Source organism: Gekko japonicus, unplaced genomic scaffold, assembly GCF_001447785.1.
Source record: "Gekko japonicus isolate JY-2015 unplaced genomic scaffold, Gekko_japonicus_V1.1 scaffold2544, whole genome shotgun sequence".
Taxonomy (NCBI): Eukaryota; Metazoa; Chordata; class Lepidosauria; order Squamata; family Gekkonidae; genus Gekko; species Gekko japonicus.
In genome coordinates this window covers 205469-223025 of record NW_015169256.1, presented here as the reverse complement: position 1 = coordinate 223025, position 17557 = coordinate 205469, and the positions used below count along the sequence as shown (strand labels likewise).

The 17557-nt window shown below is 47.9% G+C and overlaps 1 protein-coding gene across 1 annotated transcript in view; it reads right to left on the bottom strand.

Moving 5' to 3' along the window:
• Positions 1-17557, bottom strand: part of USP43 (ubiquitin specific peptidase 43) — a 113756-nt gene that overhangs the window by 7590 nt on the left and 88609 nt on the right. The window contains exons 6-7 of the mRNA XM_015416510.1: positions 13572-13707; positions 11605-11749 (exon numbers count right to left, since the gene is read on the bottom strand). Coding sequence (XP_015271996.1) covers positions 11605-11749; positions 13572-13707 — 281 coding nt within the window. The remainder of the gene's footprint in view (positions 1-11604; positions 11750-13571; positions 13708-17557) is intronic.

The window sequence follows — 17557 nt, the reverse complement described above, 5'->3', positions numbered from 1 at the left end:
GTCGAAATACATATAAAATAAATAAATAATGACAGAGTCCACCATTTACTCCTGGAAAACTGATCTCTGCCATCTGAAAAGCAGCTGTAATTCTGTGTGATCTCCATCCCTCCCCTGGAGACTGGCAACAATGGTTCCCCAAGAGGAGGGCTTGGAGGATGGAGTCTATGGCATCGTACCTGTCTGAGGTTCCACCCCTCCTCAAACCTCACCCTCTCCAGGCTCCATCCCTCAAATCTCCAGGAATTTCCAACCTGGAGTTGGCAACCCCATCTCCCTCCCAGCCGCCAACCCACCGTTATCTGCCCCCAGCTTCAAGCTTTCCATCTCCTCCCATGCCTCGTAGAGAATAGGTGTAATTCTGAGTGTTCTCCAGCCCCCACCTGGAGACTGGCAACAATGATTCCCCATGAGGGGTGGCTGGCTTGGGGGGTGGAGTCCATGGCGTTGCACACGTCTGAGGTCCCACCCCTCTTCAAACCTCACCCTCTACAGGCTCCTTCCCTCAAATCTCCAGGAATTTCCCACCTGCAGTTGGCAACCCCATCTCCCTCCCAGCCAACCGTCAACCTACTGCTATCTACCTCCTGGCTTCAGCTTTCCATGTCCTCCTCCTCCCTCCTAGAGAGCAGTTGTAATTCTGAATGATCTCCAGCCCTCACCTGGAAATTGGCAACACTGGTTCCCCATGGGGGAATGGCTGGCTTGGATGATGGAGTCTATGGAACTGTACCTGTCTGAGGTCCTACCCCTCCTCAAACCTCACCCTCTCCAGGCTCCACCCCTCAAATCTCCAGGAATTTCCCACTTGGAGTTGACAACCCTATCAGGACTGGCCCCAATGAGTTTTCTCCCAAAGACCAAAACAGGTGTGGAAAGGGCCTTTTACTGACAGAACCTGGTTGCCTAGCAACAGGCACTGAGTTGTTAACTGATCTCTGTCATCTGGAGATCAATTGTAACAGCAGGAGATCTCTGGGTCCCATCTGGGGACTGACAACCCTAGGGTGAAAGTCAGCCACACAGCAGGGGGTTGAAGAGAATGGTTTGATGGTCGCTGACCCACCTCATTAGCCAGCCAGCCAGCCAGCCATGGTTGAGCCAAAAAGGAGAGAGAGCCGGTTAAATGTATTCTGACAGGAAAGTGGCCAAGCTGGCAGTGGGCGGGGGAGGGGTTATGCTGAAAGTCCTTCTTTTTTTTTTACTGACAGAGGTTGGTTGCCTACCAAGAGCCACTGAGGGGACAGTTATTCAAAGTTAGGCCCACACAGGAGCCAAGAGAAGTGTCTTCCTCGGGGGAGAGTCCGGCTTTCCAGGAGCCATCGCTCGTTTCCCCCAGGCCAGACCCTCCCTGGCGCTGCCGCTGCTGCTGAAGGAAGGCGGGGGAGCTGTTGAAAGGCACTGGGCAGCCTTCTCTGCGGTGCAGCCCGCTGAGCTATCGCCCTGACAAAGCGCCGGCCTTGCAGCCAAGGGAGAGGGGCCACAAGGGGCAGCAAAGGTGAGTACTTCCCCTGCTTGCTTCTGCTCGCTAGATCTGCCTCCTCTCCCGTGGAGGGGTTGCTGCTCCCTCGGTGGAGCGTCCATCCCCTTCTCCGACTTCCTCCAGACTGAGTGCGAAACACTGGCTGTCAGCTCTGTGGCCAGGGCCGAGCCAACGCAGCGAAGCAATACAGCCAGGTGATTGGGAGTCTGCAAGACGGGCAGCTGAGCAGGCCAAAGGCTGTGGGAGTCATGTCCAGGAGGGACATGAAACTCTTTTATTATAAGGAGAGATTCCTCAGCCACTGTAATTCCTGGGGGGGGGGGGAGAGATGCAATGTGTAAAGTAAAGCAATCCTGAAACCTTCTTGCCTTTTACATTCTACTGCTCCGCATCCTTCTCCTGGAGAGAAGGACCTGCAGGATTGTTCCAGATCTGTTCAGATTTATTTTCATTGTCTAAGCTTTCACAGAATATTCCCTTTTGTCTCTCTTTGCTTCTCTGCCCCTTCAAGCTACCTCTAACTACATCCTCCTGCCAATCCAGGATTCACATCTATCCCTGACTTGAGCTCCTTGAATCTCTAGTGGCATTTAAAGACTGAAAAGCCCATTTATCTTGATGCAAGCCTGACCCTTTGAAGGAGGGATGGCTTGGCTGCCTGCCAGGCTCAGGGAGCTAAAAATAACTTATTGTATTAGTCACAAAATAGAAGCAAGGCCCATTTTGGCAAAATATAAATTGTAAAATGCCACTGATTGCAGGTAGTAAGACTCTAGAACAGTCACACAGAATTGGAAAGTGCCTCCAAAATCACAGCCCAAAGAGCTGTGGCAAGGTGTCATCGGTTCACCGAGGCCATGTCAGGTCAAAGTCTCTGCTCTCTGCTCCAGAAATATGGAAAAGATGTGATAGTTCTCTATGGGTTTTTAACTTCCTAAGTTGGGCCACCTTAAAGCATCCTATGTACCCGCTCCTTCTTATGTCTTTGAGTTCTCAACACATAGCTGGAGTAAGAGTGAGTGCAAACAGCAGTTCCTTTTTCATGAAATTTTTGCCAATTCCTTCCTCCCTCTGCTGCTGCTCCTCCTAACCTCCAAAGCAGGATTCAGCAAGCACCTCCTGATGCAGTCATGGCCCTGGGCTACAGATCTTAATAAGGGGCTGTTAAAGTGACAGACCCTCCGTCTCCCAGAAGCCCACTCTTCTCGAGGCTGTCTGCTGCAATTGGACTAGTGCTAATTTGTGCTGCCTGGGGTCACCAAGAACAGGGTAATGGACAGCCCCCGGCCTTTGGTTAAGGATACAGGCCTTACTGTGATCCCACCTTTCTATATCAGACTTCATCCTTTCCTTCACACTGGCTTTGGAATGCTGCTGTGGAAAGCATCATGACTTTTACAACGGTAAGCCACAGGCAGCTGACTTGCAATCTTTGAACAAATGCCAATCTTAGGGCCACTGGGTAGACACACTGAGCTAAGTGCCAGTCCTTCCAGCAGGTATGTTTGGCAATAATATCTTGGCTTGACCTCTGAATACGGGAATCATGCATTGTCAGGGCTGCCATTAGCTGCCACAGTGTGATGGGTTTCCTCAGTGGCAGACCTGTATGTTTAACCCCAGCTACACTGCAATCATGGAGAATGAAACATTGGACCATTCTCTTTAGTGATAGGGCTATGCAATTTTTTTTTGTACTGCTCCTATTGGAGAGACATAAGCTGATCTTCCAGTCATGTCAAAGCCTTGCTGTCCATATAATCTCTTTACTCTTCACCCGTTTGTCCCCTCTCTAGTTAAATATATGTATAATATTTTTCTGTTCTTTCCTTTCCTTTCTTTTTCTTTCTTTGGGGGTGGGTGGGAAGTGGATGACATCACCCCCACTGAAGAGAAAGAACCTTCAGGTAGGTTCAGTGTTTCATTCTCCTTCAGTGGGGTGAAGTCATCCAGAACTGGTTAGCTCCTGTACCTAAACTGTGTGTTCAGGTGGGATTAAAGGTCTATGTCTCCACCACTTGTTGCAACACCCTTCTCCTGAAGGCTGCTTCCGCCAAAACTAACTGATCTATCCTGTAATGCCTCACAAATGTAGAGAATAATGCCCATGTCACGGCTCTGCATATCTCCTCCACAGTCACCCTAGTGGAGTAGGCTGCTGTGGTTGCCACGGCCCTGGTGAAGTGCGCAGTTATTGCCTTTGGAGCTACCAGGCCTCGCACTTCATATGCCTTTTGAGCTAATATGCGATGGTGGACTTCGAGACCCTCCTACTTTTGTTTTGTGGGCTGTGTGAGACAAACAGAGCATCAAATTGTCTGAAACCAGCTGTTCGGTCCAAGAAGATGCACAGGGCCCTGCGCACATCCAACTTATGCCACTCCTTTTCTTTTGGGTGTTTTGGATTTGGACAGAAGGACAGTAGTGTAACCGGCTGGTTCAAGTGAAAAGCTGAATATACTTTGGAAATTAAGGCTGGGTCCACCTGTAGAGAGATGGAATCTTTTTGAAAAATGCAGAGCTCCTTCCTTAAGGAGCGTGCTGCCAGCTCCAACACTCTCCTAGCTGACATCACAGCTATCAGGAAGGCCACCTTCCAGGACACAAAATGGAGCTAAGCTGACCTTAATGGCTCAAATGATGGTTGAATCAGTAGTCTTAGGACCTTAGAGAGCCTCCATCTAGGGAACTTATACTGGGCCAGTAGTGCCAATAGCCTGGTCCCCATGATGAATCTCCTGATGTGGATGTTTGCTGACAGGTTCCTCAGTCTCCACAGCCCAAGAAAGGCATTCAGGGCAGGTACCTGCTGCTTAAGAGTGTTAGGTCTGAGGCCTCTCTTCCAACCCTTGAACAAGAAGGCCAGCATGTCCTTGTAACATCGGCTGCTGGGGGTCCAGACCCTTGTCCACAGCCCACTTCTGAAATGTCCTCCATGTGTGATTATAGATATGCCTTGTTGTTGGCCGTCTCAATTGAAGCATGACTCCTATTACTTTTCTAGGGAGTCCCTGTGCCAGATGTCTTTCCACGCACCTGAGTAGGTGCCTTGCTTCTAGGCACAGCAATCTTGATCCGGTGCCTCCCTGGCAATTTATGTGCACCTTCATTGTCATGTTGTTGGTGCGACAAAGGAAGTGTTTGTTTTGTAGCCTCTGTTGGAAGGCCAATAGGGCCAGCCTGACTGTGTAAAACTCCAGCCAGTTGATGCTGTGAACCATCTCTGATGTGGACCAATGGTCCTGCACTATCAGGTACATGCAGTAAGCTTCCCATCCCCTCTTGCTCGTGTCCATTGTGACGATGATCTGGTGGGGATGGATGAAGCTGGTTCCTTTTTCTAGATTCTCTCCTACTATCCACGACACCAATTCCAATTCCAATTTCCAATAACCTTTACTGGCATAACAATAACTTTAAAAAGAAAAGATAACAGTACAAATCAGCCCATATGCCAACAAAGAGAAACAGAGTACAGCAATTTGTAACATTGTATACAGTAATAATAATTGGGCAAATAGATAAAAGTTCGGAACAGTAATCTCGAGTATCACAGTATTTTAAAAAGTTGCAGAAAGAAGCTTAACTATCCGAAGAGGAATCATAGATACACCTTATCTCTCACACTCACTCTCCACCTCCTTTCCTCTTCCCTCTTTTCTTCCCTCTTTTTCTTGGCCCCTAAGTACATTTGCCAGGAACTCTGCCACCTGCTCAGTAACTTCGGGGTTTTTATCCGCTAGCAAGAATTCAATACCTCTATTGGTCGCAGCCTTAGAGAGTTGAAGGAGAGGGCTAATCAAGTGTAAACGTAGCTGAGTAAACAGCGGGCAGTTTAAAAGGATATGCGGAACAGAGTCAGGTTCTTTGCAGAGACATCTGCAGAATCTTGCCTCATTGGGGATGGCCTTGTATCTTCCTGTGACCATGGCCGAGGGAAATATATTGAAACTGGCCAGCATAAATGCTCTGCATTGAGAAGGGATTGTTAGGCTTGAAAACTACCATAGAGTTTAGATTTGTTATGTTCAGAGCAAATACAGCCATTTGTCCCAACTTTAGATGGAGGACTAGCTGGTGGGGTCGTTGAGGACTCCTGATGAGGTAATCCAATTAATTCATTCAGAGGGTGCTCTATTAAGAGGTTACCATGAGAACCATTTTTGGTATTTTGAAGATTATTGGAGCTCTGGGACAATGTAGTTTGGATGCTCCTCCTTTGTAATTGTCATTCAGCATCCACTGAAAAGCTTGGTTCTAGGAGGTCTGCTGTAAGACTCAGGTTTTTATTGGCTTTGGACCTATGAACTGGCTGTATCTCCGAGTCTTTAATCTCACTCAGTTTATGGCACATAAAATCCAGTCTATCAATAATTGATTGATGCTCATTGCAAGGGAGATTCCCAAAGGAGTCATCCTCTAGAGGATTTGCCAAGTAATTATGTGTCAGTTGTCTTTTGGAGTCCAAGGGGGTCGGGTTTGTTCCCTTGGCCAGCTTGTGCATGATGATGTTCTGAAGGGGTTTGTGTGTTCTCCATGGATTCACCCTGGTCATCCCGGGAAATTAAGTTCATTTGGGATGTTTGATGTACCTCTGTTTCCATTAGTGACCCCTCTTGTAATGGTAAGTTCATATCAGCACCAGAGGATTTCTTATAGCACAAGGGTAATGTAATAGCATTTTGGAACACCCGTGTTGGAAAAACACCTTTGGTTACAAGCTGTGACTTCTTCTCATGAATCAGAGAAGTTATTCTAGCAAAAGCAAAGGAGAGTAAAACTTTTTGAGACTGGTTTGGGGAATTAAAAGATTCGGCCTCCACCAGGTCGACGTTTGAGTATTTTATTCTAAGTAGGTCAGGCAAATGACGTTTGGATGCTGACCTCCTTTCCAGTTTGGGGTTTGTCCCCTTCGCCCACATGTTGTTAAATAGATCTTTCTTGGCTGAAATATTAGCTGGAGGGGGTTGTTCCATAAAGCACCTCCCTGTTTCAGGTCGTACTCCCTTATCCCCTTAACGGCATATGTCTGCCCCCATCTTCCCATGCTAGTGTTCTGGGATATTGGCTGTACCTGAGATGTTAGTTATATCTGCCGATTGTTAGCAGACAGTTTAGTGAGCTCTGCAGTTAGCGGTTTCATTTGAGTATGTTTTGAATGTTTATAAAGAGACATTCCATAGTCCTTGCAATTAAAATTAACAGGCTATTCTCTGTAGGTGTTCCAGCTGCCTCAGGGGCTGAATCAATATGCCCCACCCTTGACTCCAAAGTAGTAGTATCTTCAACCAGGGTACCCACATCTTCCTCATTGCCAATCTCAAGTGGTAAAAAACTATTTGCTGTCTCCACGGCATAGATAGGAGTATAATTCTTACTCCTACTTCTACTTTCACTTGAGCTAAAAAAGTCTCTAATCCTGGATTGTTTGGGAGCTGGAAATGGGGCAGCCTCCTCTGTGTCTCTTGGTCGCTTCTCTGCAGGCATTATAATACATGAAGGGAGAAGGAGAAAAAGAAAATAGAACAAAAATAAAGAAACCCCTTAATTAAGAGTTTCTTAGTGTTCTCTTTATCATAGCTGACCAACTAATTAAGTCTCCCAGTTTCACAGTAAATGACAGGGGAGGCAAACAGATTAGAGTCAGAAAGCTAGCAGCTGTCTCAAAAACTTTCTTGTACTGAAGATAAACAGTTTACTTTAAAAATTCCATGCAAGATAGGCTAAAAGCAATTGAATGGCTATAAAATAAAATTAAAATACTGTTCCAGTCAAGTAGCGCTGCAGCTCAGATGTCCTCCCCTATCGGCCAGAACCAGAAGGATTTTCTACACCAATTCCTTCTTCAGGCTGTTTGTTATCAGGATCTGTCTGTGCTTGCATCTGGAGATGTCCTTATGGAACGGTAGGATGACCCAATGTAGAGCCCTTGTGTGGAGTTGTGCCCAGGCCACCATGTCTATGGTGGATATCATGAGTCCCTGCACCACCTCCAGATGCATGAGGTTCATCGTGTTTTTGGTCTTGACATTGGTCACCAGCTCCCTTAATTGCAGCTGTTTATTTATTTATTTATCACATTTAAACCCCACCCTCCCCGCAATGTAGGCTCAGGGCGGCTCACAGTCAGTACATAAAATACAGTTAAAACTACATAAAATCATATAAAACAATTCCATTATTAATACAGGTTCTCCTCTGGGGGAATACTTTGGGTGTTGTCATGCAAATCCTGGCCCCCAGGTGGACAACGTCTCTTGAAGGGTCCAGCTGACTCTTCTCCATGTTGATGAGGAATCTATGCACCTGAAGTAGGTCTGTCACCTTTTCTGTAGAATGTTCCACTGTGGCATGGTCCTGTCATCTAGGTAGGGGTAGATGTGAATCCTGCCTGCCAAAGTGTTGCCACCAGTGCCACCATAACCTTGGTAAAAACATGGGGGCCTGAAGAAAGGCCAAATGGCAGGGCCTTGTATTGGTAGTGCCACACCTGGTAGTAAAAACAAAGACAGCACCTGTATTCCAGATGCACTGGAATGTGTAGGTAGGCCACCCTGAGGTCCATGGAGGACATGAAGTCCCCTTGTTGCAGCACCTGCAGAATATGTCTTAGGGACTCCATCCAGAACTTTCATCTTTTTACCATTCTGTCAAGGCCTCTGAGGTTCAGTAGCACTCTCCAGTCCCCAGACGTCTTTGGGACCACAAGCAGGACGGAGTACACCCCCTGAATTGGTGGTCCACCGGCACTACTTCTATCGCCCCTATATCCTGAAGGTGCTAAATTGCTTGTGTTAGCTGGAGTCGTCTGTCCTGTCGTCTTGGCACTCATGAGGGTGTGAAGCTCTGAGGGGGGAGTGATGTAAGTTCTACTCTGTAACCGTGTTCAATGATCAACAATGCCTACTTGCGAGCTCCATTTTTTTGCAAAAAGCTGGACCTTCTCCCCTATCAGGCAGTCATATGGATTGCTTCTTGGCCAGACCGGCCTTGTCCTGTCTGAAGTTTGGCGGGTACCTAGTGTTCACTCTGTACCTGTATGCAAAGGACTGAAATCCCTTGTAGTCCTTGGACTCTCTTCCTCTGCCGGATGCTCTGAAGCCACAAAAGGACTGGTGGGACCTGGTCTTAACATCTCAGTCCCTGCTATAGGAAGGTGACGACATGGCCTTCTTCTTTTCCTTCATCTCAACCAGTATCTTCTCCAGGTTCAACTCCCCAAAGAGGAGTCTGCCTGAAAACGTTTCCAAAGATAAGTTGCTCTTTGATAAGGTGTCCACCTTCCAATGTCTGAGCCAAATGTTTCTTCATATGATGAGGTTCGCCACCTGAGCTCTTGCGCAGAATTGAATGTTGTCTTGCAAGGTATCGGGTTGCAAACTCTACCACCCTTTTCATCTTTAGCAGCAATCTCTTTACCTCCAATGGACTGGATTCTGGGTTGTGAAGGTTAGCCGCCCAGATCACTATGGCCCTAGTAAAATTTGACAGGACCGCTGATGCTCATATGGCCAGTGACATCACTTCATGAGCTTTCTTCAGAGCTGTCTCATTCTTCCTGTCCATGGAGTCCTTCAAGGCATTTTCACTGTCTTTTGGCAGCACCACTCCTGAGTGAAGAGCCACAACCAGAACATTCACTAGGGGTACCTTCAGATCCTCCATGGTCCCCTCTGGCAGTGCGTAGAACGTCTTGGCTATCGACAACAGGGAAGTGCTGCTCCCTGGGAGTGCCCATTCTGCCTTCCTAATGTCGCTGAAGGAGTCTGGAAAGGGGGAAATCATCTGTACCGTGGGAGGATCCTTGAAGCCCCTTCTGTACAGCACCTGTACGGCTTTACCAAGGCTGCTGATCTCGGCTTCTGGGTTACCTCCACTTGGTAATTTAGTGTGGTTATCACCTTGCTGAGTAGCCTATGGAAATGCTCGGCCTGAAAGAGCCTGGAAGATGTTGTCTGTGCCTCAGTTTTTTCTCTTGACCACTCCCCACCATTCCCCATCTTCTTTATCTGAATTCCCTTCTACAGAAGTAGTTATGGACACCGACTCCCCCAATTCTGACACAGGTGACAGTGGTTCTATCCTCTGCCCCCTGCTGTCTTCCTGTCTGCTGCTTTCTAGGCTGCTCCTGTTGGGGCTCGTTGCCTCCACCCCTGAGGCCTCTATAGTCTCTGGCTGTCCCTGTGCTTCTGAGGCCCTAGCATGTTTGTGAAGGGGGGAGACAGAGAAGCTCAGCCTGATGACACACGGGACTAAGTGGGGGACTTGCTCTACCCCCTTCTAGCCTTTCGGTCCAGTGAATGACCCTTTTTGGACCCCATCCACAGATCCAACTGAGTGGGTAGTGGTTGGCTATGGAGGCCAGCCGCCCCCCGCCGACCAATGAAGGGAGAGCCCCGTGTCAGAGAAAACACCCAGGGTCCCCGGAGTATAGGCCATATCCAGGCCAGTCCTGCCTGGAACTGTGGAGACACGTGGGGTCTAGGTTAAAAGCCAGGGTCTACTCACAAGTAAGTGGGTGGGCCGGGATCTACTAGTGAGGGAGCTACCATCTGCACTCCTGTGAAAGGTGGCCTGCCTGCCTCCAAGGAAAGCGAACTCCTGTCTCAGTCCAGCACCCTGGGACTGCCCCGAGAGAAAGGCCCAACTCTCCTCCTGGGGTCCTTCTGGCACAAAGTTGATCTCACCTTGTGGTCTTGCCAGCCCATGAAGTTTCCCACAGTGTCTTTTCCTGGTCTGTTTGGCAGGCTTCAAGGTTCCCTTCTTCACCAGGCACGTGGGGGAGTGGGGGTCCAAACCCTCAGACCGTTATACCCACACAGCAGCACCAGTCACTTCCAAGCCAACTGGCCTGGTTCCTGTCAATATTCCCTCCCTACCTCCTGAAGCCTCAGAAGGGTTGGGGCTCACCTCCTCTTGCTGTGGGGTGATCAGCTGGCTGTACTTGGTCACCACCCCACTTCCCGAGGGCTTGGGGAGGGTTGAGGTCTTCTCAGCCTTGTTTTCCTTGCGCCTTGTGGCCTCCACCTTTCTTACTTTCTTTGTTGCCGTGGCAGTGGCAATCCCCTCGGTGGTTGCTGCGTCCATTGGGGCTAGCTGGCTGCAGATGTCCTGACCCAGGAAAAGCGGCCTTCAGCTCAGTAAGGCTCCCCAATGGCCTGGATCTGCAAATTTAAATTGCTCACTTTTTTCCTTTCTGCTTTTTTTAAATTGCTTGGGGCAGAGCACAAGCTTCCTATCGAGCAGCAGGGCTATCCAAAACTGGAGGGTCAGCCTATGTCTCTCCAATAGGAGCAGTACAAAGAAATTTGCATAGACTATCAGAGTGAGCAGAGGCGTGGACCTGACCAGTTCTGGATGACTTCCCCCCAAAGAATGAGGTACGGAGGCAATGAAGGCAGGTGGGTGAGGAGTGCAGACTCCCATACCTGAGCCCTGAAGATCACCTCCTGACAGCCACTCCTACCTGGCATTTTCCCCCTGATTCTCACTCTCAGCTGCAGGAAACATGTTTGGGTAAAGGGTAATGAAAGGAGAGAAACTGAGGAAAGTTCAGATCCTCTGAGCCATGCACCCATTTTGCTCCTTAAATCAAAACATCTTCCCACCTCTACTTCGTACATGATTGTGGTAGATCCTGGTTTAAAATACAGAGGCCTGCTGCTAAGCCATCTAGCTGAGCCCTCAGGTAGGACTGAATGGGTGAAAATGCTGTTGATCTCAGCAGAGTAAAGGTATGAAACAACTTTTTGACTGTCCTATTCATTCCTCTCCTCCATTTTAATTTGTTAAAAGGACTTCATCCTCTCAGTGCCACACACCTATAGACTTCTAGTTCCATGAGCTGCCAATCTGGAGAGGAGCAGAAAGATCCATGGGCCTAGTCATGTGGCCTGCCTTTCCAGTGCAACACTGCTGCCCACTCCTTGGCTCAATAACACCATATTGAGGTTTGGAATAGGACAATCCAGATGTATCATAATGCACAATGCAGCAGCACAGACTTTGGACTTCCCATATGGCAAAAGGTTGTCTACCACAAGTGATGACAAGAAGTAGTAGTTTATTTTCAGGACACTGGAAGTATTCCAGGAAATTGCCACCACCACAGCAGGACATACCTGAAAGGTGGGAAGAGCTGGCCCGGTTAAAGGAGAGTGGAGCCTGAAAGGCATAGATGTTGTCACCCTCGGAGATGGTGGTCAGATCCTCATCATCTGAGAAGGAACACTGGAACCCAGACTGGCTCAGCTCTGCCAGAATCACCTGCAACAGAAAACAGTCAGGGGTACCAGTCCTGTATGCCTGAGGTATTTGGCAAAAGGGAAACCCCCCTGGTCTATGCTTGCACAGCCGATAATAGATCAACTCATAATGTGCCGATAGGGACAGTGGTGGGAGTGGGCAAGAATAGGAAGGAACTGGGAACAAAGACTAGGAAGTTCCAAATAAACATTTTGCCCCTGTCACTTGGCAAAAATTATGGCACTTCCAGCAAGACATATACTCCAGGATCTCTTATAAAGTCAAATGCTAAACCAGCTGCAGCATAAAGAGAATTACTGAAGTATGTAAGTTGGGTAATCAGTTCCAGGACTATGGACTAGACTCTAGGATAGTTAGGTGGATAGGGCACTGGTTGGAGAACCGCACTCAGAGAGTAGTTGTCAATGGCATTTCATCTGAATAGAGGGAGGTGTCCAGTGGGGTGCCACACGGCTTGGTTCTGGGCCTGGTACTTTTCAGTATTTTTATAAATGATCTGGATGAGGGTGTGGAGGGGCTACTCATTGAATTTGCAGAAGACACCAAATTGGGAGGAACAGCAAACACACCAAAAGATAGAGATAGAATTTAACAAGATCTAAAGACACTGGAAAAGTGGGTGGATGTCAACAAGATGCAATTTAACAAGGATAAGTGCCGAGTTCTACATCTGGGTAACAAAAATGTGGAACATGCACACTGGATGGGGGATACACTTCTGGGTAGCATGTGTGTGAACAACATCTTGGGGTATGAGTGGACCATAAATTAAATATTAGCGGCCAGTGTGATATTAATGTGATCTTGGGGTGTATCAACAGAGGCATAACATCCAAATTGCAAGAGGTGATAGTCCCACTCTACACTGCATTGGTCAGGCCGCACCTGGAGTATTGTGTGCAGTTCTGGAGGCCTCACTTCAAGAAGAAAGTGGACAGAATGGAGCGGGTGCAGAGGAGAGCGACGAGGATGATCGGGGAACTGGAGACCAAGCCCTATGAGGAAAGGCTGAGGAACTTGGGAATGTTCCCTCTGTTGGCAGCAGAAGATAGGACTCGCAAAAATGGGTTTAAATTAAGGGCAGGAAGGTGCCAGCTGGATATTAGGAAAAACCTTTTTACAATAAGAGTTGTGCAATGGTGGGATCAGCTGCCTAAGGAGGTGGTGAGTTCCCCCTTACCGGCAGTCTTTAAACAGCGGCTGGACAAACACTTGTCAGGGATGCTCTAGGCTAGGCTGATCCTGTATTGAGCAGGGGGTTGGACTAGACAGCCTGTATGGCCCCTTCCAACTCTGTGATTCTATGAAAAGAGGGGTCATCTTGTGAACATATCCTCCACTGCCCCTGCAAGACCTTTTTGGGGAGCTCTTGTTCAGTCCTTTTTTTTCTGGTGGGTGCAAGAAACACTGAAGAGTAGAAGTAACCCACTTGAGACACACTTAGGTGGCCCATCTCCCGATATTCAGGTGGCGGCAGCTGTGCTCCATTTTGAGCCTGTTCAGAGCCACAATCTCCTTCTGAAAAAACAGTCATTCTCTAGCCAGCTACCAGTGATGTCATCATGCAGCCAAGTCAGTTCTGGCTCTCAACAATGTGCCTACTACTAGGAATAAGAAGGGCTATTTTTCAAATTTTAAAAAGTGCCCAGTTGCAGCTGATCAGGGCTGGAAACAGCAGAGAGTCAGTATGAGAAAGCTGAGCTTTTGAGAATTAGGTCCTGTCCCTTTCAAGGGCTTTTTTCACACCAAAAATGTTGGCTGGGGAACACTGAGTTCCGCTATAGCTACAATACAAATAGGAGGAAAAACTAATCTGGTTTACCTGGTCAGGTGAAATCTTGCCTTCCTCTGCCACCATTTCTCTGAACTTTGTCACCTTGCTGAAGAGAGGCACAGCCAGGCCCACACGCACAAATCGCTGGCTCTTGGATTGGAAGACGAGAGTGACATTCAAGGGTCTATGAGAAAAGGGAAGAATCTTAACTAAAATGCATTTAATTCCACTTCACACACATACACCCAACTCTGGGTCTGATAAATTAAACATGTACGCATTAATCTTCTTACATGGCTAGTTTTATTTATTTGGTTATGCCATCAACTCTTTAACAGTTAATAAAATTGAATGTCCATAAAATGAAGAGATTTCATTGTTAAGAAGAGACCTTTAATTTGCAGGAAAGGTCAAATCAGATCTGGAGTTACTTGCATGTTCCATCATCATCATCATCATCATCATCATCATCATCATGATAAAAGAAAATCTGTGTCTTTAGATCCATTTCAGTATCTCTTTCGGGTAGACAGATGCGTGCAAAATTTATGTCAGTTTGGCAATGGAGTTTTGGTGAATGCTGTCTCAGCAATATAACTGACAAACCATATGCATATCTAACCATTCAAAAGTACTCAAAGGATTCTGAAGATCCCCATCTGTAAAAATGTAGGACTGAGAAAAGGATTAAAGAGAAATGAAAGGAAGTGAGGATTTTTAGTTCTTTTCTCCTCTACAATGCAGAGCTCAAGTGGCTGTGTCCTTCTTACAAAGCCAGCCTCATTGTTTTCAAAAGTTCAATCATAGATAAAGCCCCAAATCTGGAGGGAGTTATGAGGGTTTATACAGAGACCCAATAGACCAAAAGAGCAGGGAGAGGAAAGCTCTGCTGAATCTCCCCCAAAGGGTCTGGAAGTGACAATTAAATGAAATTTCTACCAGAAGTCATTTTGGAAATGTACAGAGTCCAGAAAAATAGCCTGGCAATGAGCTTTTGTGGGCAAGAGCCTACTACACAAAAACATGAATTAGGAAAATGACTGGTGTATGTGGCATCCTATACATAAAGGACAACCCTGCATTGCTCCGTGGGAGCTGTAGTTCTCAACTGGCCTTACTGCAGTCATAGCAAAGGGAATTAGAAGTACAACTCCCAGTTTGGGAGTCCCAAGAGGCTGTGGGGCATTAGCATGGTAACTAATCAGCTGGTGTTAAAGGGGAAGCAGCTTTGGAATTGAAAGGGGTTGGGGGAAGGGGAAGGGGAAGGGGGAAAATCCTGAATGCATCTCCAGCTCCTGATCACAGAAAGTGAAGACACCTGAAGCAGGGCCTTAGAACACAACCTTGGTGGTACAAATATATACTCTACAGACTCACTTCCATGAGAAAGAGATGCACGTAGGATTACCACCCTCAAAGGGTGTGTGTGTGATTTTCTAGAATTACAACTGATCTATACAGCGATCAATTCCTCTGGAGAAAATGGCTGCATTGAAGGGTGGACTACATGGCATCACAGCTCTACTGAGCTCCCTTCCCTTCCCCAAACTCTGCTCCTCCCCAGGCCCCATCCATGAATCGCCAGGAATTTCCCTACCCAGAGCTGGCCACCCTACTACAAAGGGTGTAAATGGCAGCTTTGGAGAACAGAATCTATGTTCCTGGCTGAGCTCCCTCCCCTTCCAAACTTTGTCCTCCCCAGGCACCACCCACCCCCAAATATCTTGGTTTCCTTGGCATCTTTCATTCTCTCCCCACAGGAAGTTCTATGTCTGGTGCCTGTTCTGCTGTAGTTGTTTCTGGAGTGCCTTGTCCTTATCAGCACTCCTCTGGGACAAGAAGTGCTGCATTCTTCTTACATCTACAGATGTAAGTGCTGCATCTTGGATAAACAGGTTCAAAACGAGCCAGTAGGAACAGGACACTGTGTCCACCACTACATTCCTTACCCATTATAAAGAAGCTGGAGGTCAGTTCAGTGTGCATGCCCACAAACGTTTATACCTAGAATTAAACTTTGATGGTCTTAAAGGTGCCACTGGACTCAAAGTTTGTTCTGGAAATCAGTTAAGTGCTGACTTGCAGCAAGCCCCTGACTCCCGCACTCTGCACCAACCTCTGGGGATTTCTGCAGCACTGGGAAAAGGGAGAAGAGCTGCAGACAGTGGGGCTGAGCACAGGAGAAAGCATTTATTTGCTTTCAAAATCGGGGAGGGGGAGAAATCCACCCCCTGCCCCCCAGCAAGCCCCTTTGCGACACAGAAAAAGGTGAGCCGGCCCCAGTTTTAGTCCTAATAATTGTGTGTGTGCACACCCTGTTTACTCAGGAGTAAGGAAGGGAGAGAGATGCCCTATGACACCCACTCAGTGGCTTCTCGGGCAGGCACCTAAGAAAGAAGGGAAGGTTTGTTTTGTTTTTCCACCATCCTCAGCCTCATGCAGGCTGGCGAGCGAGTAGGAGACACGAGACACACTTTGTAGGGGGGGGGAAGCTGCTTATTTTATACATGCTTAGTTAGTGCTGGAGAAATCAGTTCCCAGAAACAGTCATTCAGAAGAACTGAAGTTTATTGAGACATTGATAGGATCCAGACTCTTTGTTAGAACTGAGGCAAAGCGCGCAGGTGTCGGTTGACACCGCCATGGGATGTCTATTGTGCTGGAATGTGTGGGCTATGCGCTTGCGCTTTGCGACCCCACTTTTCCCTGCAGCTGTCTTCTGCCTGTTGCCTTGTTATTTCAGCTTATAACAGCTTAGCCTGCTCATCTTATGTCTCCGTGGCCTTGAGGGCCTGGATTCTCTGTCCTACCTCCTTTGCTAGTCTCCCACCCTCACTGGGTCTGTTAGTTTTTCCCCGCGCTTACAGGTGTTTGCTCATTGGACCCTGCTCATCAGGGGGTCTTATACGAATTGGGTATAACAGCTTAGCCTGCTCATCTTATGTTATTCCTAACAAAGAAGTTCATGGAGTGTCCTTTACTGAACCTACTGAGGTCCTGTGTGTTGTTATTGAGTTATTGGAATACCTGACAGCAGCAAGCTATTATACCTAAATCAAACAGGACACTAGTAGCCCTGAGCCAATCAGCAAAAAGCCCGCTTAAATAACGGCATATAATTCTCAGAGGGGAAAGGATACCATGGGACAGTTAGGTCTCAAGGTTACATGGCTGAGTTAAGACAGATAACAACATAGTGGCCAGAAACGAAAGTATACATTCTTGTTCTCACCCCCCACGTCTCCAGAGCAACCAAACCCAAGAAGGGGCCAGGTTGACAGTTAGTTTGAAGGGGGAGATTGGGATGAGGAGGGAGCTACCAACATTTCTGATTAAAGGGAGAGACTGGAGTGGGGGCACAGCAAAATCTATAGGAGGCGCTGCCTGCGCTGCCCCCATGCTGGCTATGGCCCTGCCAGGAGTGGAGGCTCCTAGACAGGGCTCTGCTGGCCTCTGGCTGCACCCAGGGCTTGCTTGCAATGCCTGAAATCTCCTTCTCCCCACTCAGTCGACGACAGCTGAGGCAGGTGTTGAGGAGGTGCCACCATCACCACTGGTGCTCCCACGGTGGGAAGTGCCGCTGAATGGCCAGGCTGAGGACCTGCGCTACCTGAGGCCCAGCTGAGGTGAGAACCCCGCTTCTGTCCTAGTTGAGTCCAGCCGGCCTTGAGACAGGAAGGGTGGGGAGGAGTGAATGGGGGGTGGGTGGAGAGACAGCAAGGGTGGGGAAAGCAGTGGAGTGCCAAGTGTGTGGGGTAGTTGAGAGAAAGAGGGAAGGAAGTTGAGATAAAGGGAATTGCTTTCTTCCTTCTTCCTCTTCCTCTATCAAACTTCCCTCTCTCCCCTTTCCCTTATCTGTCAATCTACCCCATATCTTTTGCCCCCCATTCCTTCTCTGTCAATCTACTCCCCTTCTCTTATAACCTACCCCCATTTCCCCCTTTCTCCCATTCCATTCCCAACAGCTACCTTCTAAACATGCCTTGCCTCCCTCTATCTTTCCCTTCCCAGCACCCCCCCCCCCAGTTTTAATG